General features: G+C 30.7%; 1 protein-coding gene across 3 annotated transcripts in view; it reads right to left on the bottom strand.

Moving 5' to 3' along the window:
• Window positions 1-2,198: 2,198 nt before the first annotated feature.
• The window catches only part of LOC126778423 (nephrin), a 236,331-nt gene continuing 223,791 nt past the window's right edge, over window positions 2,199-14,738 (bottom strand). For 2 of the 3 annotated variants that reach the window (XM_050501929.1, XM_050501930.1), the window contains exons 20-29: window positions 14,219-14,454; window positions 13,158-13,266; window positions 12,516-12,685; window positions 9,885-10,058; window positions 9,373-9,566; window positions 8,520-8,682; window positions 8,109-8,227; window positions 4,898-5,024; window positions 4,052-4,170; window positions 2,199-3,048 (exon numbers count right to left, since the gene is read on the bottom strand). In XM_050501929.1, the coding sequence (XP_050357886.1) occupies window positions 2,788-3,048; window positions 4,052-4,170; window positions 4,898-5,024; window positions 8,109-8,227; window positions 8,520-8,682; window positions 9,373-9,566; window positions 9,885-10,058; window positions 12,516-12,685; window positions 13,158-13,266; window positions 14,219-14,454 (1,672 nt within the window). In that variant the 3' untranslated portion in view covers window positions 2,199-2,787. Of the gene's footprint in view, window positions 3,049-4,051; window positions 4,171-4,897; window positions 5,025-8,108; window positions 8,228-8,519; window positions 8,683-9,372; window positions 9,567-9,884; window positions 10,059-10,248; window positions 10,414-12,515; window positions 12,686-13,157; window positions 13,267-14,218; window positions 14,455-14,738 lie in introns of all 3 variants that reach the window. The other variant, XM_050501931.1, reaches the window with a different exon arrangement.

The following is a 14,738-nucleotide window of genomic DNA, read 5'->3' as shown; positions in this document are numbered from 1 at the left end:
AGTGATCGCTCCTCTCGCTCTCTCTTGGTCGGCGCTGTACTTTACCTAATTTTATTATTGAAAAATGATTGGTCATTTCAAACTGTACTATTTTTATGATTTTGGAATACAAAAGTTTTATAATAGTATTTTTCAAGTGTAATTTACCATTACGTGTAACATTTGCTAGTCCGGCTATCTTTTAATTAAATAAAAAAAAAGTTATAGGGTTATTTTGGAAAAAAAAACATATTTAACATATATGTTTTAATTCAATTTACGCTGATTACACATCATGAGCATTACGTACGTAATATCAAAGTCACATTGGAATTATCGAACAATTTACAACCTTATTATTTTATAAAGAGGAGTTATTCTACAATGAACGAGAGTGGTAGTAATGATTTTATCAACATTTTTTTCTTTCAATTCAAATTTAGAATTTATTATTTCAAATATAATTTTAATGGTGACGTTTTTACAATTTAATGTATTAAAATAATTAAATTTTAACGTTGATAAAATCATTATTAAAAAATATGAACAAAATTATAATTAACATCGAATAAATTATTGAGCACGCATGTTAATTAACAATTATTATTATTAACACTGCCAAATATTTATAACTATACAAATAAAAATAGGTTCATTTAATTCGAAAATCAAATGAATTACGATAAAATGTTCGCATCATTATATTAAAACGTCAATTAATTTTCAAAAATGTTCATAACATTGACATGACTAATTATTTTAAATATATTGACAATATGTTTGAACTCGAGTTCTTAATACTATATGACAAGCTCGTGATTTATTAAACAAACATTAACATTACATATAACAACGGATATTAGCAACAAAAGCTTGTATGGTTTTATAATAAATGTTAACACTTGACTTGTTAGAAAAAAAACGACAAAAATGCATAAATTTAAATATTCACTTATAATTTATTCACTTTTATTTATATAATTATAATCCTCAATAGTTAGTATTGAGGAGCTTAAGCTTCAGCTTCAGTCGATGGGAATGGATTTTTATTTTACATTTATTTTTATAATAAATGATCGTACATTATTGTGGCAAATTAATTTTAAATATGTCAAATTTTTGAAAAATGTTTTAAGCTTTAAAATTAATGATTACTATACGAATTTACACCTAAAAGTTCGTTTTTATTTAAGATTAGATTTTGGCAATATCCTTATGTGATATTTTACTCTCAAAATGGCGTAAAATTATAAGGCACGGTTTGAATACATTACTAAATTTATTTTTAATGTAGAAGGACGTACAACATAGCTACAATATTATTCTATTTAACATTAATAAAGCGAAAAATAAATATTAAATTATATCATTTAAAATAACCAACTACTTTGGCACATTGTAAATTTATTAAATTTAATGTCTTAAATGAAAATGATTATTCATTTATTACGACAATAAATGAAATTCAATAATGATATGTTTATAATAATTGGAGATTTTTTTATGAAAGAAAATAAAGGAAAAAAGGAAATAAAATAAAACAAAAGAATATATATTAGATTTTCTTTTATTTAAATTCGAAATGTAACAATAAATAACATCCATCTGTAAATATAATCGTATTTATCGTTGGATGGATTTTGGAAATTTTGGAAAATGTTCATAAACATTTTTTTAAGACAAATCAGTCGGGTAAATTCATTAATTACAAACAGATTGTTACAAAATCGACTTGAAAAATAAAATAAAATTAAAAAAAAGTAGCTTAACAACTTAAAAATTAAATTAGTAAAACTTTGGTATCTGTATTAACGCCGATTAAATTTTGTAGTAGAAACGCTATTTTTTTATTTTAATGATTTATTTACAATTAATGTAAGCAGGGGGTTAAAATTAATTAATAAAAACTTATTATTATTGTCAGTTCGCGTTTGAGTATTATTTTTTTATTATTTACATTTAATGAAATGCAACAATTACTAATTACATTTTAAACTAAGATTTTCATTGATATAAATGATAATTTCGATAAAAATAACACGTTCGATATTACATATAAAGTGAGAATTGTTTTGCGTCATCAATCGTTATATTTTTATAACGTATAAAAAATCAATTTTAACAAAAACGTCTAAAGAATAATTAGCGTTAAGACGTTTTTTATTTGTATTATTTCGAATGTCATTCGAAAATAACTTGATTCGAAAATCGAACGGGTAAATTTAAAATTTTCCCATAAATATATTTTTAAAAGATAATCAAATTTCTTTACGTAACAATGTTTACTATAAGTATATTATTAAAAACTTAACCAAAAAAGAGATCCTTCGTAGGGAATCGTTAAAAATTTAATTTGCAAATTATTTAGATGAAATTACAAGTATTTATATAGTTTTAATTAACATTAAATTCGTTACATTACACTCGTCTGTAACACGTGTCTTTTGGACGTTTCGCCTAATTACAAAAGAAAAAAAATACAATCGTTATATTGATAAGTCAGTCAAACGATCATTACAACCAGACGTAGCCATTTTGAATTTTATCTTGACATTATAGGCTATAATTCTTAAGATATATCTTGATACTATCTAAAAACCATGGACACATCATTCTGTCACGAAATGTTTAATCATTGGTATCACAATCAATGAAATTTTAAAACTATCTAATTATTTCACTAGTTCATCTATTTACAATAGATTCAGTCCACTCACCGTTTCACTTTATAACATCACTTTGCACTGTTAAACACGAGCAGTTGCTTTCACTTGTGTAATTAACGATCACTTCACTTTGTCAATTAGTTTAGACTACGTGTGTTTCGTTTCTTTTATTGTACGATTCGTCTATCGTTACGTTTTGTTTTTTATTGTCTTTCTTGATTGTGCCGTACTGTGGTACGTCCGATGTGAGATTCTGCACGGTCAAAATCTGACTTGAATTACTATTCTGCGGTGTGCTTGATGATATCGGGCTACCATATTGGTTGCCGTATTTATGTCTAGACGGATCTTTTAAAATCGACTGCGGCTGTTTAACCGATGGCGTTTGGTTCATTGGAAGGTGCTGGAACAAAAAAAAAGATATAGCTGGAAGATATAGGTTATTTAATGGCATGTGGTTAACATATATAACACAAAAAAAAAACAATTTTATAGCTCATTGTTAAATATTAGTGCATACAAGAATATATGGATGATAAACCATTTGAGTTTGTTATTCGTTGATTTTCATTCAGAATAAGAGTAACTATTGCGTTCCTTGAATAAACTTCTCTTCTTGGTAGAATCCCTCTATAAATGTTGTTTAGGGGATAATCATTTAAATAACGCTGTCTTCTTCTATCAAATGTGAAATCAATGATGACAGAAAGAGAAATTAGTGTTTAAGTAAACAACGTATATAAGTATCGCTGTGAGTTTTTTTTTATAGAATAGGAAAGCGGACGAGCATATGGGCCACCTGATGGTAAGTTGTCACCAACACCCATAGACATTATCATTGGAAGAAAGGTTAACCATCGCTTAGATCACTAATGCACCACTGACCTTGGGAACTAAGATGTTATGTCCCTTGTGCTTGTAATTAGACTGGCTCACTCACCCTTCAAACCGGAACACAACAATACCAAGTTCTGCTGTTTTGCGGTAGAATATCTGATGAGTGGGTGGGACCTACCCAGACGAGCTTGCACAAAGCTCTACCACCAGTAAAAGATGTTACTCGAATGTTCCTGTCTTATTTATAATTATAATGGCTCACTTTTTAAACTGGATAAAAAGATAATTGGTAGGGGGGGTGGGGTAGCACTCACCCAGGTGGATTAGCAAAATACCCTCAAGTGAATAAACTAATCCATTACAGATTCTCTTTAAATTCTTTTTGTTTCACTAGAAATACCATTAAAATGATATAAAATACAACTTCAAAGGAAATACACTGACCGGTATTGAATTATAATTTGCAATTTATTTGTTTGTTTGCGAACGCACAAAGGGAAATTCTATTTGTAATAAGGATCGACTGAGATTAGATTAAGATAAAGTAAGAGAAATAGGAATATTTCTACCTGCGTGCAATTCCCTTGGTGAAGCACGGTTACGTCAGGCGGGGGCACCGCCATTTTGTCGAATCTTTGCCGTCTAAGTGTACCGCCCGCTGACTGCCTGTCTAGACCTTGTGTATAATCTAGAATAAATCCAAGTTCATTTTTATGAAAAGGTTCATGTTTATGTTGGAATAACCGCTTTACCGTTAAAAGCTTATTTACATTATGTTGTCGAAGCTTCGGTTTTGATTGATTCGATAATAGCTTCGACTTACGTTCGCTTTTATGAGATTTTTATCCACTCACGAAGAAGTTTATCATGCTTTTACCTTATTTATATGTTTATTAGACTAAATGTGGTGAATTTTTTGTCTATGTGATCATCAGAAAAGTAAGATAGAGGTCGATCGTGGATTTATAGAGTAATACAACCCGGGTTCCTTCAAACGAGGCGTGAAGAGGCATCTTGCGGGCCGGCAAGGCGAAGGCGGCTAGTGCAGAACGTTTTTCCCGTCTGTACTGGCCGTCGTCGCGTTTGGACTCTACTACCACTTACCATCAGGTAGAGTAGAGTCATTTGCCCTTCCGGCGAATATATATATATAAAATTGATCGAGTGGCATATATGGCTACTCATCTCAAATTCCTGGGTTCATTTCTTGGTCGAAGTTGGGAAATCGACTTCGGGTTTGCGTTGACTACATTTTTTTACAATAACAACCAATTTCGGTATATCACATCTGACGTCCTGTGACGGCCATTTTTTTTATATATGATTTCATTGATACAGACACAAAATAAATTTATGACAATAGTAATAGTGTGATACACAAATACAGGCATTTATAATAATACAAGTTATATTACCATCTAAGCCCATATTAAGGGGTGGACTGGTTATATGCGAAGGGGATGATGGGACTCCATTAATAATATGTGGTTTTGGTATTCCTGACGAGTATTGCTGCGGTGGTGTGGGCGTGCGACCGGCTTGCTATTGACAAAAAATAATCATATTAATTATGATAAATATATATGTTGCAGAGAGGCAATAGTGCCGGCGTCGTGGGTACAATGCCACAGGACATTCTTTTAGACGGCGTGTTTTTGCTATAAATTTGTAATGTGTATGTACAGTCACATGTACAGTCATTATAGTTTCATTATAATAATTGCCTTAATATTTAATTACTACTACTTAATATAAAAGATTGTGTCTGTTGTGAATACAAGTTATTTTTTCACGGTTTATCACATTATATTTTGGCCTTTTTATCCAATTCAACTGGATTTACAATGATGATACATTTTACTAACTAACTGCTAATTAGTAAAATGTTAAAATAAAGAAGATTTTTTTTTTTTTGGTTAAATAATTTTGAGCTATGTTTTTATTTTATTGAGGTTGGTTCGAATCGGTTTTAACTCAATTTATCCATACGTAATCAAATAAAATATTAGCAATTTCGTTTTATTTTATCTCTCTGAATAGAGTCAAGAGAAGAATAACTCGCCTTTGTGTAAAGGATATTTTTAATTTATTTTATTTGGAAATCGTACTCAAAGTATTATTAGTAGTATTGCATAGAGCTAATTTTTTTTATTTGTAATGATCATACAAGTCGAGATGGCCCAGTGGTGAGAGCGCGTGAATCTTAACCGACGATCGTGAGTTCAAGCCCGGGCAAGCCCCAATGAATTTTCATATGCTTAATCTGTGGTTATAATTCATTTCGTGCTTGACGGTGAAGGAAAGCATCGTGAGGAAACCTGCATGTGTCTAATTTCACTGAAATTCCGCCACATGTTTAATCCACCAACTCGCAATGGAGCAGCGTGGTGGAATAAGCTCCAAAACCTCAAAAAGGGAGAGGAGGCCTTAGTCCAGCAGTGGGATATTCACAGCCTGTTACTGTTACTGATCATACAAGATTCAAGTGATGTTTTAAATAAATGACGTACCACGTGACTTAAAAAACAATCTTGTAATTACAAATTTCGCTTCGAAGTCTTTTCGTTTTAAGTAAACGGTATTAAGCGGATTTTTTTTACCAAGGTTGTATTTTTAGGATATCTTACTGAAACCGTTGTTGATTTGATAACGAAATTGTTTATTTATTAACCGACTTAAAATAACGGAAGGTTCTTTGTTGCTTTGTATATAGATACGTATGTCATGTGTGATTTTACTATTTATATTAATTTTATTATTAAGTTTTATCGTTGATAATAATTATAGAATGTACAGACCAATTTCAGCCACGGCGGCCAATCTCAAGAGAGATTATATATCTCGCAGGAGATATTATAGTGCACAAGTGTGTGCGCAAACACAGGTGCACTCTCTATTCCCTAATTCTCATAATCCGATGGGACGGTAATCCGACACGACCGGAAAGAGTTCAGGCGCAGGACCAACGTGGCTTTACGTGCTTTCCGAGGCACGGGAGTGAACACACTTCCAACTTCCAGACTCTGGGCTGCTACTGAGCATTTTCTGACAGAAAAATCCAATAACTTTTTATTGGCCCGGCCTGGGAATTGAAACCAGGAACTCCGGGTCTGCGACCTTACATCAAGCCTCTAGACCAACGACTGCCTCGTTTGACAAATTTGACAAAAACAGTTTATTTTATATATATACATATATTTACATAGTTTTTTTATAATTTTGTAATTCATACTTTTCTCTAAGTCAATTAAATAATTATATTCGATCTCCTTTATAAACTTTGTTTTGCGGGTAATTAGTTAAACAATGCTGTGTCTTCTTTTTTCGAACTTCAAATCAATAATGACAGGAAGAGAGAAAACAGTGTTTGACTAAACAGCTTCTAAGCGACGTGTAAGGCCTACCATAATATAAATATTTGTTACATGAGTTGATTTCGTGTTTATTTAATGAATAATTTGAATTTTTAATTGACTAATAACTCAATCAGTTTATCAAGTGGCCATATTAGAATTATATTGGGTGATTAGGTTTTAATTGTTATTATTATTAAGTTATTTTATTATTTAACTTATTTGTACTTTGTATGTAACTTATGCTACCTTAAAAAATTTTTGGTATATATATTGGAATAAATACTGGTTCCTTTTTCACAGTAGACTAGTACTGAGGGAGAATTTTTGAAAATGTTAGTGATAAAGGGGATGAAAATCTATATGAAAATCTTTCATTCTTGAAGTAAAAACTAAAGTAAACTAAGAGCCTGTGAATGTCCCAGCGCTAAGGCTTCTTCTCCTTTTTTTTGAGGAGAATGTTTAGAGCTTATTCCACCACGCTGCTCCAATGCGGGTTGATGGAATACACATGTGACAGAATTTCATTGAAACTTGGTTTCCTCACGATGTTTTCCTTCACCACGATCATCAATTAACATCCATCTCGGCTCTTGAAGTAAGAGCTATGGAAATTGGTTTCTATAATTACGCCGCGGGTGTGGCGCTAGTATAGTACATATATATAATAGCGAAATTCGATCAAATATCATTAGAATGTATGTACAAACCAAGGATAATCGAGATGGCCATCTTGGCACTAGCTACGTTTTACAGTGCCAATCATTTTCTTGTCTACACGTCAAATGCATTTATGATACAAGCAACTGCCGACCCAAACTACCATCTCAATGAGATTATATATATTTATATATTACATAGATATATCGTACGTTGCTTTATGGTATTGTGTGTGTTTGTACCCATATATTGTGTGGCATATGTATTCCTTTAATTATATTTAATATAAATTAAACTTAACATAAAATATAAAATATATTGTCATAATAATGCTCACGTTTTTATATGAATACACGTAATATTTTATTCATTTATTTATTTTATTTTGGACAACAGACCTCTATTTAACTGTCTATCTTATGTAAGATACATATATACATAGAGGTTGAAAAGGTTTTTTGACAAATGTTCTACTAATATGGTTTTATTATATATATTCTTGATTATATATATATATATATATATATATATATATATATATATTATATAATAAATGAGAATTATGCCTAGAAGCAAATTCAAAGTCACTTGATCAGTTTAAAAGATCACTCACCTGTTGTAAGTATTCACCAATCAGAGGTGGATAGGATAGGTACCTATCTGATGCCATGTTGTAGTAGGAACCGTCTAATGGCGGCATGGGACTCGGCGCCGGAACATAGTTCTGTTTACCTGTTCACATTTAAATCGTTAATCTTTGATATTTGTTTAATGTTTTCATAACACAAATACAGACGAAATAATCTACTTGAGATATACTTGATATATATATGTATATATTAGACACATGCAGGTTTCCTCACGACGTTTTCCTTCACCGCAATCACGAGATGAATTATGAACACAAATTAAGCACATGAAAATTCAGTGGTGCTTTCCCGGGTTTGATCTTACGATCATTGGTTAAGATTCACGATATATATAAATATATATGTCGTGATACTGTCATATTTTTTTTACTTACCAGCACTTCGTCCCAAGGTGCTATGTCCACTAATATCCTTATGTCGGTGTGGATGCGGCAATGTCCTGGCGTGGTCACCTTCGTAGACAGCATAGTTGGGCGGAGGGTAGTCCAAGGGCGGGGGAATGACGAGGCTCTGTTCGCCCATTAGGTACGCGTCCGTCTGTTTTATTAGTTTTTGTAATGTAAATATTTATAGAAATTATCAGAAATATACTAATAAATAATCGCTATTTTGTATAAATTATAAATTAATTATGTTTAAATAAAATTTTGATCTAAATCCATAAACATATTTAACAAAATCCGAAATGGTTTACATGAAATAAAGCTACATTAATTTGTCGATTGCAATCTGTATCGGTTTTAATTCGAGCACAATTGTCATTGTCAGTTTGGTAATAAACGTACGTTGGGATTACGTATTTTTTATATGATTTTAGATTTTAAGTATAATATATATACATTTAGTTAGTAAGCCTGCAAGTGCGTATATAGTATTAATTATAACTTTTAAATTTAATCATCAAAGAAGTGTGTCGTGTACCTTTGGCTACTTAATAAAAAAACGTATACTATATTTTCTTTTTTAAATTTTAAGCGCGGCAAATTTGTTCGATACTCAAATCGATATATAAAATAGAAAATGCATTAATAGACTGTACTGGCCGTCGTCGCGTTTGGACTCCACTACCACTTACCATCAGGTGGAGTGGAGTCATTTGCTTTCGCGGTTTTTATAATAATATTATAATGTCAAAGACAAAATCTATTTTGACGATGTTGTCAGTTAAAAATAATTTTCATCGATATAGAGTTCGGACTAACATAATTATGTATGTGTATAACTCACCTGATTCAACATGTGCCTGTTCGGCATGCTAGGTACTTCAGGTATGGGAGGAGGGGGCCTGTCATCCCCATCTTGGGAGTATGTTTCCGATTTCTCCGACACAGAGCTGAGTGTTTCTCCCGTCATCGTGTCATTGTAAGATGATGGTGCATACATTTCAATAGTCGCTGATTTAGAAGACTGACCAGCTTGTTCTGTTTTTAAAATAAATATTTTTTAAATTAATGATGTAACATATTAAAAGGAGTTTGAATAATAACGTATCTATATATTTTTTTTTACATAATGTACGTTGTATTCTGTTTGAATTGTTGTAACGATATTTCTTTCTATCATAAATAAGTTGACATTCGTAAGAACGAGAAAGAATTGTATAACAATACAACCGTTATACAACTAATATTAAAATAAACATCTATACAATAACAAACAATTGAGCTAGCGATATGAAAAAGGATTTTAAATAAAATCATGCTTCTATAAAATAAATATAAAGAGCAAATAATAATTACCTTTTAACCGTCTAGATCGTCTTTTGAAAATAAAACATGCAACGAAAGCGGCGTTACCAAAAACTAAAATAGCAATAACTATTACTGAGACGAATACAATGACTAGTTTCGACGCGTCTGCCGTTTCTACAAACTCTGTGGAAACTACGTTTAGCTCACTTACTTCTGACGAAGCTATAACAAAACGAAAAAAAAAGAAATTAATTACAAACAAAAAAAAAAAAAAAACAAAAAAGGCAAACGTGTAATATTTTAATCTGTGTGTATATTATACGTCGAAATTTTTGAAGTTGGAATAAAAATATTACACTTCTGCTTATAGAAATACGTAAGCACATCTATGGAACACATTCTTAATTCAAACCTCGAATGCGTTTATTCGTCCTCCTGTGCAGACAGAAACCGACCAACAGTACATTCAAGAGAATAAGCGCTGTGCCAACAATTGTACCGGTTATTATAAAAACTCCCGGTACATGATATGAGTTATATTCCTCTGAGCTCGACTGTACTGATGATGGAATGACGTCTATGCAGCATGAAATAAGGCATATTTTTGAATAAATTTTTTATTCGTATAAATTTCGATTGTATCAGGCAATACACTTGAGGCTCTTGTCGCATTAATGTACCGTGTATTATGTTAGGGATTGAAAACAAAATTCGTAAAAAGTTATTGTGACATAATTTCATTTCGATATCTATTGTTGATGCAGTTGATACTCTATCGAAGCTTGTAATTATTAACGTTTTTTTAATGTTCCTATTTTAATTTTTTTATCTGTACAATTGAAATTGGAACAAAGAAGCGATTTCATTAATTTTCTCCACAAATATGTATAACGGCAATAAATTTGAGCAAACGTTGGCTCAATGGTTTGCGATTAAAAATAAATCTACATTGAATCAAAAATGTTTTTCGAAACTATCATTAGCATTCATTTGTATCTGCGGAGCGTTCATAAATTGTATTCATATGAATATTTTATGAACTATGAGATAAATTTGAATACATGAACTATTTGAATTTTATTTGCATAATTTATTAATAATCAACGTGTATCTATTATGTTCGGGTTTATTAATATTAATTAATATTAAATTAACTGTTAAAGCTTTGTACACCGTTCGTGTTTGTAATCAATTTAACTAAAATACGAATATTTTATATAACGCGCAGCTTACAATAATGGACGACACAGGGTTTGTTTATCATATATTATCATTTATACATGTTTTTAATATTAAATAATGCTAAAATAATAACTGATTAACTGACATATATATCAACGCACAGCTTGGGCTTGCATCATGAAAATTTGCATATGGGTTCTTATCACACAGTAAGCTGGCACCAATGAAAGATTTTTGAAAATTTAACACAGTACAGTATAGGAACAGCCTGTTCATGTCTCACTGGTGGGCTAAGGCCTACTCTCCCTTTAGAGGAGAAGACTTGCAGCTTAGTCCACCACGCTGCTCCAATGCGGGTTGGTAGAATACACATGTGGCATAATTTCAAATTAGACACATGCAGGTTTCCTCACGATGTTTTCCTTCATCGTCAAGCACGAGATGAATTATAAACAAATTAAGCACATGAAAATTCAGGTGCTTGCCCGGGTTTGAACCCACGGTCATATATTAAGATTCACGCGTTCTAACCACGTGGTCATCTCGGCTAATTTAACACATAAGGTACTAATAAAGGGGGTGAAAGTTGATATCAAAATTCTTCATTTATGATGAAAGAGCTATGGAAATTCGTGTTAGCAAATTCTGAATTACGATGCGAGCGAAAAACTGATGAAAAACTTTATAACTTCTATATATATACTCATTTTAAAATACATAAACTGTTATAAATATTTATATTAAATTTAAATCTTGAATTTGAATTCGTTGTTAATAAAATGAATACTCTGTTAAATTGAATAGAAGTTAAAAAACCCTATTCACAAGTCAAATAATTAGGGCTGTTTTAGTTTCAATATTTAAAATCGTGTTTATTTTATTTCATATTTAATAAAACTCTGGCATAATACATATTGGAGATCTGTTGAAATAAAAAGTCAGTTCATTGGATTGCTTAATTACGGCATACGGTGTTGATTACAACACACACGACTTACTATTTTATATATTAAATTAATATTTATTAGTATATTTTAATGTATTTATTCTCTATATTATTATGAAATGTTTGAACATATTGTGAATAGTTTTGAAATTAAGCCATTAGTCCTGCGCCTGAACCCTTACCGGTCGTGTCAGATTGCCGTCCCATCGGATTTTGAGAGTGAGGGAATAGAGTGCATAAGTCCTGCGCAGTTGACTAATCTCGTAGTATAGCATTTGTATGAATAAATACATCCACCCTTATCAATTTTCAAATGTATATAACCCAAATGTTGTCAGAAAGAGATCGCTAGTAAGCGTATAAGGCTTTTGTGGTACACATATTTTTAGATTTATTAATTTAATCTTATTTTAAAATTATATAATGTATATGATGAAGTTAAATAAATAAAAAATTGTTTTTAATTGTCATTTGTTATTTAAATGCTATTTTTCCAAATAATTCTTAAGTAAATAATATAAATATTCAAGTATATAGATATATATACTCACTAAGAGTTGTAACTTTGGTGTCATCTGGTCGGTATTTGCTTTGGCCCAGCTTGTTGAGGGCCATCACTGAAAACACGTAATCCGTGTGCCTTTCTAGACCGTGGACTGTGTACACAGTCGAGTTTCTGGGCGTCACGTCTTCATATCTATACGTATCTTCGTTTATTTTTCTAAAAAAAATTGCAATGAAATTAAATATGAGTTTGAAAACAACTGTTACAATAGTTGCATTTTATATTATTGTTAATAGTATTTTTAATATGACATTCTGAAATGTATATTATTGGTTTGATAAGAAAATTATATCACATTTTACAAGTTAATTACAATTTATACAAGCGGAGTTATTTAATGTTATTGTTGCGGCGCTTCACTATCTATCATCGCGGGGTGCGGGGACGCGCCTACCAACTTAACTTAACTTGTCGTCTCGACTCGCGTGCGCGACACACATCAGTTCTTCATCTTATAATTATTTATCATTAATTCAAGTATTCAATTTCCAGTCTTCGTTATTTTTACCACCACAAAAGCAGCTATCGAAGCTAACAGTTATATCTCTTATTCTTTTAATTTAATACATTACTTAGTAATCGATTGAAAAATTCTAGTTATTTTTTTTCACATAAAAAATTTTCATACCTATATCGTATTCTGTACCACGAGAATAACCCGCCGTCAAATCCTGGGACCCACGATACAGTCACAGAGTTATGGGTGACATTTGTAACCATTATCGATATTACTGGATCTGAAATGAAAACATCTTTTAATTTATTTGTCATTAAGATACATTTTACATAACATTTTATAAAATTATATAAAAAATATTATATAATAATTTAGTTAACCCAGGATTATTTTTAATAATTATTATTAAACCAGGATAGTTCGAGTAGAATAAATATAAATTAGTTTTTCTTATAATCAATCCACGAAATAATAACTAACTAATAACGGGTTACATAATCGAATAAATAAACATCTTTAATAAATATTATAATTAAATATAATTTTGATAAATATTATATATTTAATAAACCAATAATTATTTCGAGCTATATAAAGTATATAATAAATAGACTAATTAAAATATTAATTATAAATTAATAATTTTTCACTGGATGGATATGATAGGATAAGTTTAGGACTGTTTTGTATTATGAGTCACTTTAAGCGTAAGTATAAGTTTCTGCTATTGTAATAAAAGTGAAATAAAAAAGGAGACGAAGCTTAAAGAGAGATTCAACAACTATGTGAAATAAACTGGATGTAAAAGTCAAAGAAAAAGATATATGGAATTTGCCTACGCCGTAGAGGCGGCCGCTACGAGTATTAAATATTTAATTTGTAAACATTTTATCTCAAAGTGGAGAAAATAGTTTGATTTCAATTGAATTGCCTTTATAAATATATACATTTATATATATTTGTTTTTTTAATGTACGAGAAATAACTACTAAGCCGATTATAATATTTCTAAATGGAAAGCAACATTATATTAAATCTTCATAATAATAAGATTAAAGTTCAACTTAAAAAGGTAGTTCTTAATAAGCTTAAATATGTCAACTGTAGTGAAAGCTTTAAGCTCGATGGTTATTAGAACTATTGCAGCTTAATTGTTGAATGGAGGGGAAAATTTTAGCTTCACGAATAGCTTCAATGTATAATAGTCTAAAATGTAACAACGAAATCTTTACCTGGTGCGCTTGTTACATCCAACTTAACGGATGTTGTGCTGAAACCCAAATCATTTCTAGCCCCACATTCATAAGAGCCGTAATCAGATGACCCGATATCGTTTATGAGTAGAACTGATGTATATGTTATGGGGTCAGTCTTGTGGAATTCAGCGAAGTATTTCGTTGAAGTATTGACTGGCAACTTGGCACCGTTCTTGGACCATGTGAAGTTAGGCGCCGGGGCCGCTGTGCATCTAGAAAATGTTTTTCTATGTAGATTACATTTTTTCTTATGACTTAATATATAGTCTAAAATAATCGCTTAACTTATACAGTTTGAATTATATCTATGGAGTATCTTATGTAACATATACATACATAAAATTTGTTACGAGCTATATACATATATATATTTCGGCTTTGTGTCATATTTCTAATTTCTTAATTTTGAATTCAAGAAGGGTTTTATAAATACAGAATCGTTACATTATCGGATTTAATTAAATGTAAAGCAAGTAAAATGTTAGTTACTCTTGAT

Source organism: Nymphalis io, chromosome 26 (assembly GCF_905147045.1).
Source record: "Nymphalis io chromosome 26, ilAglIoxx1.1, whole genome shotgun sequence".
NCBI classification, from domain to species: domain Eukaryota; kingdom Metazoa; phylum Arthropoda; class Insecta; order Lepidoptera; family Nymphalidae; genus Nymphalis; species Nymphalis io.
The sequence above is the reverse complement of the archived record's forward strand: the minus strand, read 5'-3'. Positions and strand labels throughout refer to the sequence as shown.